The sequence below is a fragment of the Corylus avellana genome, chromosome ca7, assembly GCF_901000735.1.
Source record: "Corylus avellana chromosome ca7, CavTom2PMs-1.0".
NCBI lineage: Eukaryota > Viridiplantae > Streptophyta > Magnoliopsida > Fagales > Betulaceae > Corylus > Corylus avellana.
This window is the reverse complement of record NC_081547.1, coordinates 8,867,738-8,888,937: the sequence shown is the minus strand read 5'-3', so window position 1 is coordinate 8,888,937 and position 21,200 is coordinate 8,867,738. Positions and strand designations below refer to the sequence as shown.

Below are 21,200 nucleotides of genomic sequence, written 5' to 3'. Positions count from 1 at the left end.
GATAACTCAAGCTCATTGGACGAACCTTCTACGGCTGCTTCTAATTTGCCTGATTCGACTACGGATCCTCCTGCTACATCACACACTCCTGAGCCTTCTCCTGAACTTCGTCGCTCCGATAGAGTAAGAGCACCACCTGCCTATCTCCATGATTATCATTGTTTTTTTGTTCTTGCTACTCTTCACGAACCTCACTCTTATCGTGAGGCTAGTGCTGACCCTCTTTGGCAGAAAGCTATGTCTGATGAACTAGATGCCCTTTCTAAAACCCATACATGGGACTTGGTGGATTTGCCTCCTGGGAAGTTTGCAGTGGGATGTAAGTGGGTCTATAAAATTAAAACTCGTGCAGATGGATCTGTGGAACGCTATAAGGCTCGTCTTGTTGCGAAAGGATTTGCTCAGGAGTATGGTATTGACTATGAGGAGACTTTTGCTCCTGTTGCTAGACTGACCTCTGTTAGATCCTTACTTGCAGTTGCTGTTGTTCGGCATTGGCAGTTATTGCAGATGGATGTTAAAAATGCATTCCTCAATGGTGATCTTACAGAAGAAGTCTATATGCACCCTCCACCTGGCTATCACCATCCGCCACACAAAGTTTGCAGACTCCGTCGGGCACTTTACGGTCTCAAGCAGGCTCCTCGTGCTTGGTTTGCCAAGTTCAGTTCTGTGGTTGCTCAACAAGGCTTTGTTTCTAGTTCTTATGACTTAGCTCTCTTTCTTCGAACTACTGATAATGGTATTATCCTTATCCTTCTTTATGTAGATGATATGATTCTTACTGGTGATGACATTTCAGGCATCCGTGCTCTTCAATCCTTCCTTAGCCAAAATTTTGAAATGAAGGACTTAGGAACACTCAGCTACTTCCTTGGTCTTGAGGTTACCTCGAGTAATGATGGTTATTATCTCTCTCAAGCGAAATATGCATCTGATCTACTTTCCCGAGCAGGTCTGACAGACAGTAAAACAGCGAGCAGCCCCCTTGAGACCAATGTCAAACTTCTAGCCACGGATGGTGAGCCTTTATCCGATGTTACTCTCTACAGGCAGCTAGTAGGTAGTCTTATTTATCTTACTGTTACACGACCTGATATTGCCTATGCTGTTCATTTGGTGAGTCAATTTATGAGTGCACCTCGATCTACTCATTATGCTGCTGTTCTTCGCATTTTGCGCTATGTCAAGGGCACTATGTTTCATGGTATTCATTTCTCTTCTCATTCATCTCTTGAGCTCCGAGCCTACTCTGATGCTGATTGGGCTGGTGATCCTACTGATCGTCGCTCTACCACTGGATATTGTTTCCTACTTGGAACTTCTCTAATTTCGTGGCGCAGTAAGAAACAATCTGTTGTTGCTCGATCTAGTACTGAAGCTGAGTATCGTGCTCTTGCTGACACTACATCTGAACTTCTCTGGTTACGATGGCTTTTGTCCGACATGGGTGTTTCTCAGTCCACTAGTTCCCCTATTTATTGTGACAATCGGAGTGCTATACAGATTGCTCATAATGATGTTTTCCATGAGCGCACAAAACATATCGAGATTGATTGTCATTTCATCCGCCATCATCTTCAGCAAGGTATTTTGCATCTTCATTCCGTCACCTCTGCAGATCAATTGGCTGACATCTTTACCAAATCTCATCCACCTGGACGACTCACTGATCTTATCTCCAAACTCAAGTTGGCTTCGCCCCCTAGAGTTTGAGGGGGGATGTTAGAATATTATGAATCTTTGCTTGGTCCCTACTCTTGCCTTGGTTGCCAAGTTACTTGGTCCCTACTCTTGGCTTGGTTGCCAAGTTAATTTCCTTATAGAGATTGTTTTCTTGCAAGTTAATTTATTCTGTAATTATTGTATTATTTTGTAATTATTGTATTTCCTTTCTTTTAGGGCCTCATTCAACTATAAATAGGTCATTCTATTGTACAATTGAAATCACATCAGAAATACAAATTTCTTCTCCACAATTATCTTTCTGTTATCTTTTTCTACAAAAACCAAACCACCGGCGTGACCCACGGCTGGGTCACGGTAGACCCAGCTAGACCCACGGCTGGGTCACCATCTTCGGCCAATCTTCGACAGAAAACACCCATCTTCGAGCCATTTTTCTGTGAAACTAATCAACTTCAAAATCAGATTCTAATGCATCAAAACTTATTTTTGGATTCAAAACTAAATCCTAGAAGAAAAGGTTAACCCTTTAGGGATTTTATCACCCTAAAGGGACTCACCGGAGATGGAAGCCATTTGCCGTGACCCAACCGTGGGTCACAGCGGTGTTTCAGCAGACCCAGCCACCTGGGTGGCTGGGTTTGGCCGGCCGTGAACGTACGGCTAGGTCACGACAGCATCTCTATGGTTGGGTCTTGCTCTCTCTCTCTCTCTCTCTCTCTCTCTCACTCTCACTCTCACAGCATCTCTCTTTTCTCTATCTTTCTCTGTTAAATGAAGAAGAAATGGAGGATAAGGAAGAAGAAATGAGACTTGTCGGTAGATAGGTGTAAGGAAAAGGAAGAAGATGAAACCCTTTAAATATAGTGTTTTAGGTTGTAGGTTAGTTTTATGAATTTTTTGTACTTTTGGTGAGGTGTCAACCTACTATTGGGGGATGCAAAAGTGGTATTTTGTAGCCCATCCGCATAGGAGGTTTATATATATATATATGACAAGGCCTAACTGCTTTTGAAGGCGGTTAAGTAAAATTGCTAACTGCCTATATATATAAGAAAATATATAAAAATACATGAAACGATGTCGTTTTTGTGCTTAAAATTTTAAATATATATAAAAATATAAAAACAATGTCGTATGATATTATCGTATTACCATATAAATGACATCGTTTTGGTTTTTATTTTTTTATTTTTTGGAAAAATTACAGTTTACCCCCTAAAGTTGACAGCGTTTTTCAATTCAAACACCAAAGTTTCAATTTTTGCAATCCACCCCACCAAAGTTCCAAATTTTTGCAATTTGACCAATTGTATCCAAAACTTCTCATATTGCCCATAATTTTTATTTTATTTTTATTTTTTATAAAAAAAATTTTAAAAAAATTCAGGGTTGCCGTAGCCACCTCTTTGGCCATCTGGCCATTTTTGCACCCCAATTTTTTTTTTTTTTTTTTTTTTCATAAAGCACCTTAACAAGCATTAATGAATTCACAAAAGCATGTTATACGTATGCTCTTAAAAAATAAGGGTCGAGATTTAATCTAATCACTCGTTACTTCTCCTTTTTCTCTCCATTTCTGCTCTTCCCTCTCTTTCTTTTTCTTTCTTTCTTCTCTGTGTTTTCTTCGTATTTCTCTGTTTCTCTCTCTAAAATTCTCTAAAATTATTTAATATAATTGAATGAGAAATCTAGAAGAGAAAAATTCCAACCCTTCATTTTTAACAGCATACGTGCCGTAATTTTAACAACATGTAAGTCAGATCCGTATAAAAAATTGTCGACCCTAATTGAGACCCAAAAAATTCATAATAGGCTTGAGAAGTTGCACCCAATAACATCATCCAGATAAATCTAAAAAAATTTGTTTGTTTACCTAGAAACTATAGGTAAAGAAAAGATAGGGAAAATTTTGTTTCTTAATTTTTTTTGACAAAATTGAAGTCTGCCCATTTGAATTTCATGCAATTGCTTATAGAATTTTTTTTTTTCTTTTTATAAAATTCACGTCAAATGTAATAAATTTATCCCTAGGATCGTCTCAATGGCCAAATGGGTATGCTCCCACATTGTTGGTCGAGATTCAAGTCCTGATTGACCTAGTTTTATAATTGGAAATATTTTTGGTTGGTTTCTTTTATTTTTTATTTTTTTTAAGTAATCGAGAATACGATGAACCCCACATTTTATAATTCAATTCAATTATAATACGATGAATAAAAGGTAACAATCTATATGGGTATCAAGCTTTAAGATATATAAGGAGTAATGCTAGATAAAGTTGACGTAGTACTCCAAATCAATCATTAACTTTACTTTTACTTAATAATAATGAATTTAATAGTTAATTGAGAATGTCTCGTTAGCCTTATTTGATGAATATTGAATAGAATTAAAATATTCCTTGAGTTACAAACATCTCGTGTCTACAAAAATCTACTCATACACAAAACCTGTAATATCTTTATGGGGCTATAAATATGAGAAAAGTTTAACATCAGTACTTTATATAGGATGTAATGTATTTTCACTGGTATTAGGGGAGTAAATGAGTCAAGCATGAGGGAGCTTCCCTTGTTCAGGTTCGACTCGTTTAAATTTCACTTGAGCTCAAAATAAGTCGAGCTAATTAAGCCGCGAGCTGGCTCTTATATTTAATGTTTTTTATTTTATAAATTTAAATTTCAAGTACTCTTAAATGGCTTAAGAAGCGAGCTTACATATGAGCATTTGCTTAGCCTAAGTAGCCGAGTATGGAGTTTGAGTCAATACAGCAAGGCACTTGGTTCAATCTCCCTCACCAATCACAACGTCTCTCTCTCAATTCCCCTTACCAGTCACCGCGCATCTTCCACCCCAACTCTCATTTTCCACTCTCTTACTCTCAAAAAATAGTGCAGTATTTGAGGTAATATTTTTCTAATAGATTACACTATCAAATTTTGGTATAAACCCATAACACAAAATTTGTTATGCTACGATCTCTCTTGAAGATTTTCAGAGGGTAAACGAGAAGGAACATGAAATGCAGGGTATTCTTCAAATTGACACATCCTTTCTTTGGAAGTGACGTCCCACAAGTATCTTTAAGATTAATTAGGATGTTGCTGTGGATAAAGGACTTAGAAGAATTGGTATTGGGATTATTGTATGAGACCATGATCACATCATTCTAGCCACATGTAGCACGACAAAAAAATTATCTAGTTGAACCTACTGTTGCGGAAGCTCTAGTAGGCTTACAGGTGGTAGAATTTAGTAGGGAGATGGAATTTTATGATGTTATTGTGGAGACAGATACCCTACAAATTGTTAATGCAGTTAGAGCGAACAAACAAAATTGGAGCAATTTCGAGAATATTGTAGATGGTATTAAAAAATGTATGCGTTTGCTGAGATCATGAGGATTGAACATGTTAAAAGAGACATAAATTCAACTGGTCATGGTTTGGCTAGAGAAGCCACTAAGAATGTCTTAGATAGGGTTTGGATTGAAAAAATTTCAAATTGTATCTATGAAATTGCAATCAGTGAGCAAGCTTTAAGTATTTGATTTTTTATCTACAAATCATCAATGAAGAAGAAATTTGTTTTTTTTTTTAAAATTAAATCCTATGAACAGAAAAAAAAAAAAATTAAAATTAAATCTCACGTTACCATTGGAGAGCATTTATTGAAATTAAGAGAGAAAGAGATACGTGGCGTGAACTTTATTAAAAAAAGAAATAAAAAATGTTCATATTCATGACCAAGTGCACGTTAAAAATTAGGAAAAATTACAGTTTATCACTTGAAAGTTGACAGCGTTTTTCAATTCGAACACTAAAATTTTAATTTTTGCAATCCACCCTTATAGTCAAATGGGGTGGCCAGCCACCACTTTTTTCCTTTTTGTTTTAAAAATAAAAATAACAAAAAAACTAAGAGACATTTTGAAAAATCAGGGATGAAGTTGGGGTAATTTAGGCATATTCTCTTTTTAAAGGCCAAAAGGACGGAATTTTTACATGGAATGGTTACATTGCAAAAAAAAAAAAATGTTGGGATACATTGTCAATTTTTAAGCATTGAAGGTAGATAAAATAAAGTACAACTTTCGGGAGTAAAGTGTAATTTTCTTTTATATATATATATATATATATATATATATATATATATAAATTAAATCTCACGTTACCATTGGAGTGCATTTATTGAAATTGAGAGAGAAAGAGATTCGTGGTGTGAACTTTATTAAAAAAAGAAATAAAAAATGTTCATATTCATGACCAAGTGCAAGTTAAAATTAGGGAAAATTACAATTTACCACCTGAAAGTTGACAGCGTTTTTCAATTTGAACACTAAAATTTTAATTTTTGCAATCCACCCTTATAGTCAAATGGGGTGGCCGGCCACCACTTTTTTCCTTTTTTTTTTTTTTTTTAAATAAAAATAACAAAAAAACTAAGAGACATTTTGAAAAATCAGGGATGAAGTTGGGGTAATTTAGGCATATTCTGTTTTTAAAGGCCAAAAGGACGGAATTTTTAAATGAAATGGTTACATTGCAAAAAAAGAAAAAGAAAAAGAAAAAAAAAATTTGTTGGGGTACATTGTCAATTTTTAAGCATTGAAAGTAGATAAAAAAAAGTACAACTTTCAGGAGTAAAGTGTAATTTTTTTTTTTAAATAATAATAAAAATTTGAAGATAATTGGTGGAGCTAATTTTTGGTGTTTTCAAATTCAAACTTTGATAAGATAACAAGACTGAGTTGTTATTTTAAAACTCAAAGTCTAACTTAAAAAACAGTACTATATATAAAACAGGATAAGGATAAACGTCATCTTTTTTTTTTTTTTTTTTTAAAGGGGTTAAATATTAAAAAAACCCATAGGGTTTAGACACTTTATTTTTTTTTCCCTAGGTTTTGATTTGTATCACAAGAGGTACCTGTGATTTTGATAAAGATCAAATCGGTACTTTCATTCATTGACCGTTAGTTGATTTAACGGAAGTTCACGTCATTGACACGTGGACCAATTAAAATTCGACACCTGACATAAGTAGCCACATCATCAACGATGACATGACCACCTAATTAATTTTTTTTTTTTTTTTTTTCAATAAAAAAAAAGAGAAAAGAATAAAAATTTTTTTGGTGGTGGCAATGGGTACTGGGGATGGCTCGGCCAGCCCATAGCGCCTAAGGGGTGGCCAAAACCATCCCCAAACCACCATTGGGGGTGGTTTCGGCCACCCCCAGTACCCACTCTGGGGGTGGTTTTGTCCACCCCCTTGGGCACCAAGGGGGTGGCCAGGCCAGGCCAGCCCCTTGGCCAAAGGGGTTGGCCGAGCCACCCCAAATGGCCAAGGCCACCCCCATTTTTTTTCTTTATTTATTTTATTTTATTTTTTGAAAAAATATATATATTTTTAATATTTTTTTTTTAAATAAAAAATTTAATTAGGTAGCCACTTAATCACTGATGACGTGGCAACTTATGTTGAGTGTCGAATTTTAATTGGTCCATATGTCAGTGACACAGACTTTTGTTAAGTCAATTAACGGTCAATAGATGGAAGGACCAATTTGATCTTTATCAAAACCACAGGTACTTCCTGTGATACAAATCAAAACTTAAGGGGAAAAAATAAAGTGTCCACACCCTATGGGGGTTTTTAGTGTTTAACCCTAAAAAAAAATAATAATTACTAATAATAATCTACCCTGTAGCTTTTCAAACTTTGAATTTTGCTCCACAAAAATCTTTTAAAGCCACTACATGGATTTAAACTTTGTACATGTCTAAAATACCCCTCCCTACTATTCAGTTTTAGTGATCCCCTCTCTACTATTCTAGTCCGAACTTCCCACAAAATTATTAAATGAAAGTCTAGGTTATATATATATATATTTTGTTTTTTTTTCTAAGCAAGCAAGGGAAAGGGGGTGGTTATATGAAAGTCTCGACTCTCTCCTGGGGTTTGGTATTTGCAACTTGCCCAACTCAGCTTCTGTTAAGGCTTTAGAGAATTCAGCCCAGCCCAGCCCACCTGGTCTGCTTCCTAAAATTGGAGCTTTTATTTGCATTGGGTCATCTATACGATGATTTGCATTGTAATTCTAGGCTCAGTTTTGTATCCGCGAAAAATATGACTAGGTAGATAAGTTCAGAGTTGTGTAGGCCCATTAGTATGATTCGGTTATTTTAGTAAAATGGTATCAGAGTCACATGACGTGACTATGATGAGAACGTCAGGGATTTAAGGAAGGGAGTTTGTAACACCCCAATCTCATATTTAGAAGATGAGCGGTCCATATAAAGAGTGAGTGGTTTACAAATATATTCATGGGTACTAAGTCTCTACATTGCTTACTTAGTTGGTAAAATTGTGATTTTTTATTTTTATAAGTGATTATATGAAACTTTAAATTGACTAATCATTTTAGGGTAATAACACATATGTGACAATCACATTTCCTGAGGTCATTAAAGTCACTTAGTAATATCATGTTAGGGGTTTAAGAGAGAGTTTATAACATACCGATCACCTATTGGGATGATGAGTAACTCAATTTTGGTTTTTATTTATTTAAAATGAAAAACTCTCTACAAATAAGTATTTAATTAATAATTTTTTTTTTTTTTTTTTTTAAACTTTTGAACTTTAGACTACGACAATGTTCTTAATTAATAACAGATTCGACTTATGTGCTGTAATCATGTTAAAAAATGAAGGGTAAAGATTTAATCTAATCAATCGTTAGTCTCTCCCTTTTCTCTACATTTCTGCTATTTCCTCTCTTTCTTTCTTCACTGTGTTTTCTTTGACATTTCTCTGTTTCTCTCTCTAAAATTTTCTCTTAAATTATTTAATATAATTGAATGAGAAATCTAGAAGAGAAAAATCTCCTGTACGGCTCAAAAGAAAACAAAACAATATTATTAAAAGAATTTCACAATAAAACCTGTCATAACCGACCAAAAGAAGAAGACAATTCCAATGAAATGAAGGCGTTGTGCAACAAGTTACCGAGATGAAAGATAGTCAATTTGATAAATTTCGAATCCAAATTAACCACATATAAGAAATGTGTTGATATTTTTGTAGAGAATAATCATTAATGAATAGAAGAAGCCCGGCCCCTAGTGGGATTATCATTGCACCCCTAAATATTGTATCTCTTTGAATTCTTGCTTCTTTTGTGGTAGGCATATTTCGGCCTATGGTCCTATTATAGTAAGAAAATGAAACTCTTTGAGAATTGATTGACTCCACAGAAGTTTTACTTTGCACTTGTCCTCCAACACCACCTACACTTGCACCAAAGACTCTCTCACAAATCACATGGTTTTGGTGATTCATGACATGAAATCTTGAAGGGCCTGGTCCAGCTAATTTTAAAGCTTATTGAGCTCATACACATCCGGTTAACTTAACTTTACCTAGGGGTGAAAAGACGATTACGATTACTAGTTATTGTCTAAAAATGCTAACCGTAACCGTGTAGACGGTTAGTAAAATCCACTAATTGCCTTAGGCAGTTAGTAAAATTCACTAACTATCTTAGGCGGTTAGCGGTTAGTAACTTTAATAACTGTTAACTGCTTTTTAAAAGAAAAAAAAAAAAAAAACCAAAAAGATGTCCGATATCGTTTCTAGATTTTTATACATTTTTATATATCTATTTAAAATTTCAAACGCAAAAGCGTTTGATGTAATTTTGTATATATATGTGCAGTTAACGGTTAGGGACCACAAACTGCTAGCAGCGGCTAGTGGTTTTGAAAAAACCTATGCTAACCATAACCTCCTAGGCGGTTAGCAGCTTTTCCTATTCGCCTTCAAAAGTAGTTAGCAGTTAGCGGACGATTATTTTCACCCCTAACTTTACCTTCTTAAAAGAGAACCTAGAATTAAAAGTAAAAATTTTTTGTTTTTGTTTTTTTTTTTTTTTAAAAAAATTAACAAGTAATTTAAACCTAAAATACTCTTAAAAATATAAAAACAGTTAATTCATCTCGGAACACTTTTTTTTTTAAATAAAAAATAGGATTAAATACTTTTTTGCCTCATGTGATTTAACAACTTTATTTTTTGCCTCTCAGTTTCATTTTGTAACATAAATGGTACATTGATGATGATAAAAACGAAGATGATACCTTTATCTAATTTCCATCCAAATTTGACGAATTCCACACAACGCCCTTAAAAAATATCGAAGGTGGTCCTCCACTGAATGTTTGGCTAGAGACAAAAATAGGGTCTTTGGTTGTTTTCTTAAAATAAAAAGGGTATTTAAAACAATTGCAAGTAATGATTGTTTTATAAAAATGTTTACTAGAAATATTTGTTTTTCCTTAATGGCCGTGATTGGATTTTAAAGTTTTAGGGCATCACAATAATCAAACTTGACCACAATATTTTGTTAAGTGTATCCCTCTTACTTAGCAATAGGGTTACTAAACTCACATATTTACAAACTTTTTCGTAAAATCTCACTTTTCCTCCCGAACCTCATTCATTTGAAAAATGATTTTCTTTCAAAATTTCTCTTCATTTAAAGCATGCATGTACATCACATGGCAACATAATTTCATATTCATAAATATATTTAAATATGCAAGGGTCAATATCACAATGAAAATTAAAAATTAAATAACTATCCGATCGATCTAATTTTTTTTATATGAATTAACATTTTTATAAAATTCTGTTTATTATTAAGTTCTCAAATTAGTTTATGTTTATCCGTATAGAAATTAAAATTAAGCTAATTTTGTAAATGGTTCTCGATTAAGCTAAAATTTGGATGAAGATTGAATGGTTTGCTGACTGCCTTACCTTAACTTAGTTAAATGATTTTTATTTATAGAATATTCAGTTACAAAGGATTGCTACCAAAAAAAAAAAAAAAAAAAAAAAAGCTTTGTATATTATAGAATGTTGATATGTTGTAAATATCAACATGCAACACCAGCACAATTTTTTTTTTCAATGGCCAATCCCAAACTAATTGGAAGATGCATAACTTTCTTGCTAGCCCTATCTTTTGTTCTGAGTGATAGATTTGTTGGTGGAAAAAGGATTGGGGCCAAGGAAAGCAAAGAGTTTGTTAAGCATAAAGGAACTCTCAAAACTATTGAGGTCATAATGAATATATTACATCTTTCTTAATTTTTAATTTTAATTCTTGATAATCTCTTTCTTTCTTCTTCTTCTTTTTAGCAGCTATATATTTTTCAAAAATTTTCTGTCTTGCTTATCAATGGTTTAGTAATTAAAATCTTTGCAGGGTAAAGATGGTGACGTAATAGATTGTGTAGATATCTATCAACAACCTGCTTTCGATCATCCATTACTCAAGAATCATACCATACAGGTTTCTTTATTGTTTTTTCTAACTCTAGTTGATGTTTTACACTAAGTTGTAGCTTTAATTGAAAACATAGTTTAAATGTACAGTTTTTCTTCTCTTTGGTGGGCTGTCATTTCATATGATCATGTTATATATATCCATGCAACAAAAGTTACCTCCAATGGCTTCAAAATCTTCCTCAACACATAAATATTTAATTGAAATTATGGGTTAATTATCAGAGTAAAATTTTGTACTCAAGACATATGCAGTTTTGATACTATATTAAATTACAAGTTGCTTTAAGATAAAAAAAATTATAAATTTTTTATTAATATGCTAGTTAATTAACATGGATCTTGGGAAAGTTGTGATAGGAATTAATTAAGCTAGCTAACTAATTAAAAACATAATAATTTTCCTATATATCCTTTCAAATTAATGCATCATTTTCGAGATCTAAATTGATCAAATTAATATGAAATGCATTAGAAATTCTGGGGTACGTTGGCTTTTTATTCCGGTAATTGATCAGGACTAAGACTATAACTATATATAGTAATTTGCATTAATTTGTGGTTAATCAGATGGAATCCAGTTCAATTCCAAATATAATAAATGGAGAATTATACAATACCGAGCTTTCTCAAAGTTGGCATGAGAATGGAGAATGCCCTGAAGGAACAATCCCAATTAGACGTTCACGAAATGATGAACATTATGCACCCCATAATACTACACCATCAGTTACAGCTGATCCAAATGATGACGCTAGTAGTAAAGAGGTAAATCATATATATATATATTATCATGAAAAACTAATTAAAATTCATTAAATTAGTAATTTCAAATTAGGTTTCTTTGATTTATTGATCATATATATATTTAATATTATTTCAAAATATATAGAGCGCTGTTGTTTATATGAATGATGGCCACTACTATGGAGTACATGCAGCACTTAACGTATGGGCCCCTGCGCTAAATGACGCGGACTATAGCGTTTCTCAATTATGGATTTTTTCAGGTACTTCGGCCGAACAAAACGTCATTGAAGCTGGATGGAAGGTAATTAATAAGTTTGACCAAATATAGTTTAATTAACAATTGCTTTTGATGAATTTTGGGTATGTGGAGAAAGAAAATTGATGCAATTATAATTAAACAAATATTTCAAAACAAAAATCATATAACCTACAACTGAAGCATTTGGAGTATAATTTCTCACCAATAATTTCATGGTTCCAGGTAAATTATGCTTCCAAGGAACCCCAGCTTACCATATACTGGACTGTAAGTAATCCCCATCAAAGCATACACTTTTATATTGCATGCATGCAATTAATTACATCTAAGCTGATCCATAATTAGCATGCTATGTATGTGTTTGTAAGAGTGATGGCTACAGCAGCACTGGGTGCAGCAATCTCAACTGTCCTGGCTTCGTGCAAACTAGCCGTAAATTTGCACTCGGTGCTTCCATAAGGCCCGTTTCAAGCTACATGGGAAACCAATTTTACATAGAGATAACTGTATACAAGGTAATATATATAAGAAGTGCTAAAGAGTCAAATAAATAAATCCAAAAAAATTATCAAACTGACGTAGCAGACTGTGAGTGGCAGACACGGAAGAGAGAATTGCATTTTTTTTTAATTTTAAAAACTCTTGCCACGTCAGTTTGAAAATTTTTCTGGGTTCATTTATTTGGCTATCTAGCACTTCTCAATATATATAGATATATTTATTTATTTCTTGTAGATTCATTTCCTAGTTCATGAGTAATTATTATGTGCTTCAGAATTTCACAAATTGGAATCTACGAGTGCAAAATGAGGAACTTGGATATTGGCCTGGAACCCTCTTCACAAATTTAGCAGTCAGTGCTGAAAAAGTGGCCTTGGGTGGAGAGGTTTCCAGCTCAATGCCGAAAGACGGTCATCACACATCGGCTCAAATGGGGAGCGGACATTTTCCGAGTGAAGGCATTGGAAAAGCAAGTTTTATTCGCAATCTTCAATACATGGATGGGGATGGCAAATTCAATGATGCTATAGAGGGATTGACAACACATGCAACAAAACCTTCGTGCTACGATGTAATTTTGGAGAACAATAAGAATGGAGTCTATGGAACCCATTTATACTTTGGGGGTCCGGGATATTCAGCAACATGTCCTTAATTAGAAAGGGAAGAAGAAAAATAGATAGCGTTAGTACTAATAAATCACATATTGGAGGAGTCAAAATGTCCAAAAAATTACTGATGTTATCACATCCGGTGTCCTTCAATATTTGTATTTTCAATAATACCCTTAATAAGTACTTGAAATTTGGTCATTCCATAAGCTTTTGTGCGCTTATACCTAAATGTCAAATGACAAAAACAAAAGTATAAACAAAATCTCCACACTATAGTGACTCCAAAGTGCTCGAGATCAACTAGAGGAAGATTATGCAAATGTTGGACAAATTTTGCCCATTAATTATTATTATTATTATTATTAATTCAAATTGTGTTGTTAATTTCATTTTCTTTCATATAAAACTCAATCTTTGAAATTGATACAAGGAGGAGTGCCTCCGATACCAACCGACGTGAAAAAGTGAATGTCATATTCCGGGAAAAATGCTAGCTACATTTGCGCCAAAGTTACAATTGGAGTTTTTTTGAAATCACTTATAAAGTCTAATCTCACTTATTAACGAGTTAATGTCAGACTTAGTATCCATGTAATGCAACATCATATATATATATATAGTATCCATGTAATGCAACATCATATATATATATATATATATATATATATATATATATATATATATATATATAAAAGTTGAATCGATCAAGAGAATAGCTTACAATTATGACAAGTGACAGTCTAAAATGATTACAAGTATCACTTTAAATACAGTATATAACTGTACATCATAATATATTATGCTCTAAGGGCGCGCTTGGCAATGCATTTTTGAATGCGAAAAGCACGATTTTAATTAAAATTGCAAAAATGATCCCATTTGAGATTGTGATTGAAAAAACACAGTGAATTAAAAACGTAAAAATGCTACATTTTTGTGTAGCACGGAATGAGATGCTTATTTGAAAACGCCAATTTTAAGGTGAAGCAGTGTTTTCGCGTAGCGCAGATCAGAAGTGTTAGTTATAAAAAATGCCCTCATTATTTCCTAACGTCTACATTTTGATATGGCAATATGTTAAGGAGCGTGTAATGTACTGTTAAACGTGTTAATTTTTCTGAAAAGTCAAGTTTGAAAACCAAACATTATTTTCACCAACATAACTAATGACATTAAAAATAATAATAATAATAATAATAATAAAAAGAACAAAAGAAAAATTAAAAGACAATAAATATCTTCCAATGTGCTGCTTGATCATTATTATTAGACATGTTTATGAAAAATGTGAAGTATATATGTCCATGTTGATAAGTTGTACAAAAAATACACCTTTATATCAATGTTATCCAAATACCAAATTAATAGAAACAACAAGTTTTAACAAATAAGTAAATAAATGGGGGAATATGTTTTCGTCCTTAATGTGCTATTATAGGAAAACAAATAATTAGTAGTAACCCATCGAATAAAAATATATTTGTTTGTATTTCTTAATTTACTCCTCCTTCTAAAAAAACTGTAAGTTCCTGCTTGATCGATACCTTCTCTTTGAATTCAAAATAATTAGCATATTTACAATTAATGGTCACAAAATAAGGAAAATGTTTGGCTACTACAACTTTTACTACAACAGTTTGAAGAAAGCCAAACCGATTTTCCTCCGACTCAATTTAATCCAGCCGAGGCTCGGCTAAACCCAGTTCTAGTACTTTGCTCCAACCCATTGAAAGGGATGCAAGACTTGAACCATGTAACTGCAAAAGCATGATAAAAAGGAAGGAAACATCTTTATATGAAAGAAGGCCAAAGAGGACATTAAAGACATTCAGCAAGTTGGCAGAAAACATGTTCTGAAGACAACTAATGCATGTATATAGTAAACAAATATAACTTGCCACTTCCATGCCATCAATGTAAACTCTCTTAGAAACAACTGTTCTAAGCCTCTTACAAAACCATCATATGTATGGCTTGATGGTTACAACCTGAGACTTTTCATCTAGACAAGAATGGACCCTTACTTTAGTACAAAATTAGAGGCTGATTTGATTACGAAAAGGAAAAAGTGAAGCAATAATGAACACTGAAAACAAACAACAAAATTACTTATGCAAAAGAAGAGCCCACTGTCCAAAAGGGCCCCTGCTTCAACAGCGACATTGCGACGTCTCCACCGCCCCAGGCTCCCATAGCTGACAATCATCGGCTTTTGGAATCCATAAATTTTCTACAAATTCGCAGCAAGCAAACAGAGAACTAAGGTAGTAAAGATAAAAAGTCTTGTATATTAACGCAAATGAATCGGAGCTTGAACCATTAATGCCATTATTTTCTACTTTATAGCTGAAAACCAAAAAAAATAAAATAAAATCCTCCCAGGCCGGACCACAACACCACCGCCCAGGCCAAGTGGAGCAACCACCAGGAGCTTCTAACAACAAGTCAAAGAAACGATGGAAGAAAATATTTCAACATGTCGCATTACGAGATGGGCATTGTTGAAGGAGAAGAAGTTGTGTATGTGCGAAACGACTGAAACGCCCCTCACAAAAGCGAGTCAACTGTGAAGCTCAGTAAAGGTAAAAGCGTAAATAATACAGTGCACAAGAAAATAAACTGTAGACAAAATGAATGAAAAGACCAAAAACACTCAAAAATAACTTCTACTCTTTACAAGTCAAGAAGGCCAAAACAGTAACTAATGTATTTAAAAGACAAAAATGGTCATATAAATTCTTAGCTCTTACGCATTCAGGAAGGATTAAATTGTCATTTTCACCTTCAAACAAAAAGTTATTAATCTTGGGTCATAGCTGCTTTTTATATAGATTTAAGAATATGTTTAGATTGCGATTTTGAAAGAATAATATGCGTTTTTAAAAATTATTGTAAAACGTAAGATGTTTGGCATTGTGATTTAAAAAGTACTTAATTTAAAATTAAAAAAAAAATATGCGATTTTTATAAGCAGGCTAGGGAGTGCTTATTTGAAAAAGCTTAAATTTAAATCAAAATGACAATTTCTTATAACAAATATTTGATGAAAAAATAATTTTTAACATGTTTTACTAAACACGTACTTTTGTGATTTTAAAAAAATAACAATTTCAAAAGCGCAATTTTTAAAATCGCACTTATTGATAATTAAGTATACGAATTTGGTGAGCTTTTGATAAAATAATCATGGCTTATTTTGTTAGGTCGAATGATTTTTAAAATATGTTCAAATAGATTTACATGGATTTACGAATGCTTTGCAACAATTTTGGTATAAAATTTAGGAAAAAAGTTGTATTACTAGCTAGGGTTTGACCTTTTATCGAGTTACTCTTTAGGGTTTAAAGTTTGAAAAGTATAATGATCGATGATACGTTTAAATTTGAAAATTAAATTAAAGGTATTAATGAATACACGCAAACCTCCTCAGCCGAAATCCGGTAGGATACCTCACATTCACCTCTGGTGCTTCCTGGAAGAAAAATCCTAGAGAAACGACTTTTGAATGCAGCTTGATATATTGTGGAGGTAGTTTTCAGTAAAATTTCAAACTCCTCCAAACTCATATATATGAATTAAAGACTTTGGTAATATATAGTGTTTTATACTTGGAATTTGAACTCATATATATTAAACGACATATTAACAATTTGAACTTAGGCGGCAAGGGAGGAGGGAAACCCTCCTTCTCCTCCCCCCCCTTCTTCCTTTCTCTTCCTCTTTTCTTTTCTCCTTTACTTAGATCTGCCGCCGTCCAGACTCTCTACCGGTATGTCACATTATGTGCACCGCCATCCTATCTGATCTGATAGGGTTTCTAGGTCTATTTTCTTCAGAATCAGATCTAGACTTCTTCATCAGTTCCATCCATCCACGCAACCGCTTACCTTTCTCGCCGGCCACCCCTTCTTCCAACCACCGGCCTTCATGCATCATTCTGCCGACTATTAGGTGTGGTGTTTTTTACTATTTTTTTGATTCTCTATTTTCGTTTTTGCTTCTAAATAAGACAAGTCTACTATTGCTCTGGCTGTAGTAGGCCTTGGATTTGTTGTTTTCTTTATGTTTTGTTTAAGAATAACGAAATGATTTCCAATAGGTCTTTTTTTTTTCTTCTTGTTCTTTTCTAGGAGCAAACTATTGACTGATGATGGAGGAGTTATCAAGTTTATGAAAGAATTGTCATTGACGGAAGAGACAATGACCAGAGACGTGATTTGTCGATTTATGCCGTAGATCTATATATTGATTGTGATGATGACATTTCTATGGTGTTGTTTAATTTGTAATAACCCTAAAGGCTGTACGTATTAGATATGTCATAGATAGTGTTGGGACCGTGGAGTTTTCAACTTGTATATTTGATATTGTATGATGAAGCATTTTGCTCAAGATTGATTTTATATCAATGAAGATAACTCGTTTATTAAAAATAAAAATAAAAAATAAAAATTAGAACTTGATTGAAATTATCACCTAACGGTAAAATATATTTTTCCTTAAAAAAATAGTAATTTATAAATTAAAACATCAACCTAAAATCACAGTTAACTAAAAGCTGATTGTTTATCATTTTTGTTAATGCATCCAAAGTGGTCAAACCCAATATATTTTTGTAAGCAAATAAGGAAAGAGTTACATGGATTAAAACACTAAAAAAAGGGTAGGCTTCCTAACAATAGACTCGATAAGAAAATTACAGTGAGAAATACAAAAAAAAAGTAAAAACTAGGTCATAAAATGATCTGGTGCTCTAAACAAAGGCTGCAAAAAGCGGTTTAAACACCAAAAAAAGAAAAAAGAAAAAATGAATAGCTTTAATTGAGTATTGCTGAAATCATTTAGTTAGCAAGAATTAGTTTGAACTCCAGCTATATATGAAGACCAAACAAAAATTCTTTCCAAAATTAATTTGCAATAATTTTTCTTTACTCATTCTGGATATTAATTTTCTGAGTTTCCAAATCAAGACGGCTGAAAATAGGCTATCTAACAAATCTCTCAGATGCCAATAATTAGTTAATACAGATGGAATTGGCCAACTAAATGACATCATTATTTGTCTAATATGCAATTAAGTTTCTATTGTATTAAAATATATGTTTTAAGAGCTCCTTTGGGTATACATAAATAACAAATTGCTCGATACTTTCAAATTTTGTCAAAAAAAAAGACCGATTCCGTTGAGCCAATAAAATTAAGAGACGTGTCAAGTACTTGTCTATGGTTAGATGTTTCTTAGAAATTGGTTTGTAAGAGTTTCCTATAAACTAGCCTTGAAAATGATATGTATTCTTTAAGCATATATATGTGCATGCTATTAATTAAAAAAACATGTAAGAAGCACATGCTATTAAAAAAAAAAAAAAAGCTTAGATACTAATTAAGAGACATATGTCATTTTTAGAGACTGATTTATATATAGAAAATTTCTTATAAACTAATTCTATCGGTTGTCAAGGGTTCTCCATAAATAACTTCTAAATTTGCGGTTGTTTTATCAGTTACTTAATTTGGTACCTACCTGAACAAGCTAATTCGGTAAAGTATATATATATCTTTGTGAAACTTGTTTTCAATAAGACAAGTTTTCAACTTTGTTTTTCAATGGCCAATACCAAACTAATTAAAAGATGCATATTTTTCTTGTTAGCTCTATCTTTCATGCTGAGTGATAGATTTGTTGGTGGAAGAAGCGTTGGTACCATGGAAAACAAAGAGTTGGTTAAGCCGCATAAAGGAACTGTCAAAACTATTGAGGTTATAATGAATATATTACATCTTTCTTAATTTTTAATTTTTATTTTGACTCGATCGATCTAGGTAATCTCTTTCTGATCTCTTCCTTTTCTTTTCAGTGGCTATATATATATATATATATATATATATATATATATATATAGTTTTTTTGGAGAGTATTATTCAGGCTTGCTTATATATCCATGGTCTAGTATTAATTATTAAAATCTTTGCAGGGTAAGAATGGTGACGTAATAGACTGTGTAAATATCTATCAACAACCTGCTTTCAACCATCCATTACTCAAGAATCATACTATACAGGTTTCTTTATTGCTTTTCCTAACTCCAGTTGATGTTTTCCACTAAGTATTCTGGTAATTTGCATTAATCTGTTGTTAATCAGATGGAATCCGGTTCAATTCCAAATGTAAGAAATGAAGAATTACACAATGTTGAGCTATTTCAAGATTGGCATGAGAATGGAGAATGCCCTACAAGAACAATCCCAATTAGACGTTTACGGGCGGATGAACATTATGCACCCCATGGTACTACACCATCAGTTGCAGCTGAAACTGATAATTCTAACGGTTATGAGGTAATTAATTAAATCATATATATTATCATATAAAACTAATTAAAATTCATTAAATTATTAATTTCAAATTAGGTTTCTTTATTAATTTATTGATCATTTTTTCCTTTTATTTTTTTATTTTTATTTTTTTAACGTATGAATTATATTTCAAATTAGTTCGCTGGAGGTATTATAAGAGATGGCCACTTCTATGGAGCACATGCATCACTTAATGTATGGAGTCCTGCGCTAAATGATGGGTTCTTAAGCGCTTCCCAAGTATGGCTTATTTCAGGTTCTTCACCCGAACAAAACCGCATTGAAGTTGGATGGCAGGTAATTAAGTTTGACCAAATATAATTTAACAGTTGCTTTTGATTAATTGAGTGTAGGTAAGTAAATCTAAATGTTGAAACAATTATGTTGGATTTCAATTGTGGGGTACTGAGAAAATTATAATGAAATATATATTTTAAAACAAAAATCATGTAACATACAAATCAAGCATTTGGAGAATAATTTCTAACAATAATTTCATGGTTACAGGTAGCTTCGCCTTCTAAGGAACCCAAACTCTACATATCCTGGACTGTAAGTAATCCATCTGCAGAGAGAAGGATTGAGATTACATAAAATTCTCTTTAAATTTAAGATTCTCAAATTCATAAATCTAAGCTGATCCTTAGCATGCTATATATGTATGTGTTTGTAAGCGTGATGCCTACAAGAGCACTGGGTGCTCGGATCTCAATTGTCCCGGTTTCGTGCAAACTAGCAATAAAATTGCACTTGGCTCTATCATAAAACCCTCTTCAAGCTACAATGGAAAACAATTCGAGATTGGGATAACCATATACAAGGTAATACCTAAACCTTGTTGTAAATTCATTTTCTTGGTCATGAGTAATAAATATTTCTCCATGACTTAAGTAAGTATTATGTGTTTCAGAGTTATGGAGATTGGTATCTAAAAGTTAAAAATGAGGTACTTGGATATTGGCCCATGTCCCTCTTCACACATCTATCACATAGTGCTGAAACAGTGTTCTACGGTGGAATGATTTTTAACGCAAAGTTGAACAATCATCACACATCAACTCACATGGGGAGCGGACATTTTCCGAGTGAAGGCCATGGAAAAGCAAGTTATGTTCGCAGTATTCAATACATGGATGGGCATGGTAAATTCAAGGACGCTAACGGGAAACTGGAAATAGATGTAACAAATCCTTCGTGCTACGATGTAAATGTGGTGAACAATAATAATATAGTCTATGGATCCCATTTATATTTTGGAGGTCCTGGCTATTCAGAAAAGTGTCCTTAATTAGAAAGGGAAGAAGAAAAAATGATAATGTTAGTACTAATAAATCATGTATTGGAGGGTCAAAATGTCCTAAATCACATGTTGCCATTAATTATTATTATTTCAAATTGTGTTGTTAATTTCATTTTCATTAAGAGTTACTTTCTCCACAAGAAAAGTAACTTTTGAGTGGAACTTGAAATATTGTGGAGTGGTAGTTTTTAATAAAATTTCAAACTCCTCCAAACTCTTATATGAATTAAAGACTTTGTTGGAACTATATAGAGTGTTTGATATTTGGAATTTAGAGTAATTTTAAAAGCTATTCGTGTTTCCTTCTTGTGTCACTTTAAGAATGAGGTGACTTTTAAAATTACAATTTGATCAAAATTCAATAATAATTAAT

At 32.9% G+C, this 21,200-nt stretch overlaps 2 protein-coding genes across 2 annotated transcripts; both read left to right on the top strand.

Annotated features, from left to right (window-relative positions):
- Positions 1 to 10,954: 10,954 nt before the first annotated feature.
- LOC132187835 (protein neprosin-like) lies at positions 10,955 to 13,211 on the top strand (the record flags this gene model as incomplete). The annotated part of the gene is made up of 6 exons (XM_059602270.1): positions 10,955 to 11,053; positions 11,617 to 11,814; positions 11,939 to 12,097; positions 12,278 to 12,322; positions 12,424 to 12,570; positions 12,831 to 13,211. Coding segments are annotated over 6 exons (1,029 nt in total), but the record flags the coding sequence as incomplete, so codon positions are not given.
- A 5,597-nt stretch (positions 13,212 to 18,808) lies between these two features.
- LOC132186058 (protein neprosin-like) lies at positions 18,809 to 20,866 on the top strand. Its single transcript, XM_059599835.1, has 7 exons — positions 18,809 to 18,930; positions 19,146 to 19,232; positions 19,315 to 19,509; positions 19,666 to 19,824; positions 20,035 to 20,079; positions 20,202 to 20,348; positions 20,438 to 20,866. Exons 1-7 carry the CDS (start codon positions 18,835 to 18,837, stop codon positions 20,813 to 20,815), a joined length of 1,107 nt encoding a protein of 368 aa, XP_059455818.1. The 5' UTR covers positions 18,809 to 18,834; the 3' UTR covers positions 20,816 to 20,866.
- Positions 20,867 to 21,200: the final 334 nt, after the last annotated feature.

Bases quoted from the DNA above. Each gene is read 5' to 3' on its own strand.
- LOC132186058 (XM_059599835.1), top strand. From the start codon at position 18,835: ATGCTGAGTGATAGATTTGTTGGTGGAAGAAGCGTTGGTACCATGGAA. The intron at 18,931-19,145 runs GTTATAATGAAT...AAATCTTTGCAG, and splicing joins GAACTGTCAAAACTATTGAG to GGTAAGAATGGTGACGTAAT. The intron at 19,825-20,034 runs GTAATTAAGTTT...TCATGGTTACAG, and splicing joins GCATTGAAGTTGGATGGCAG to GTAGCTTCGCCTTCTAAGGA.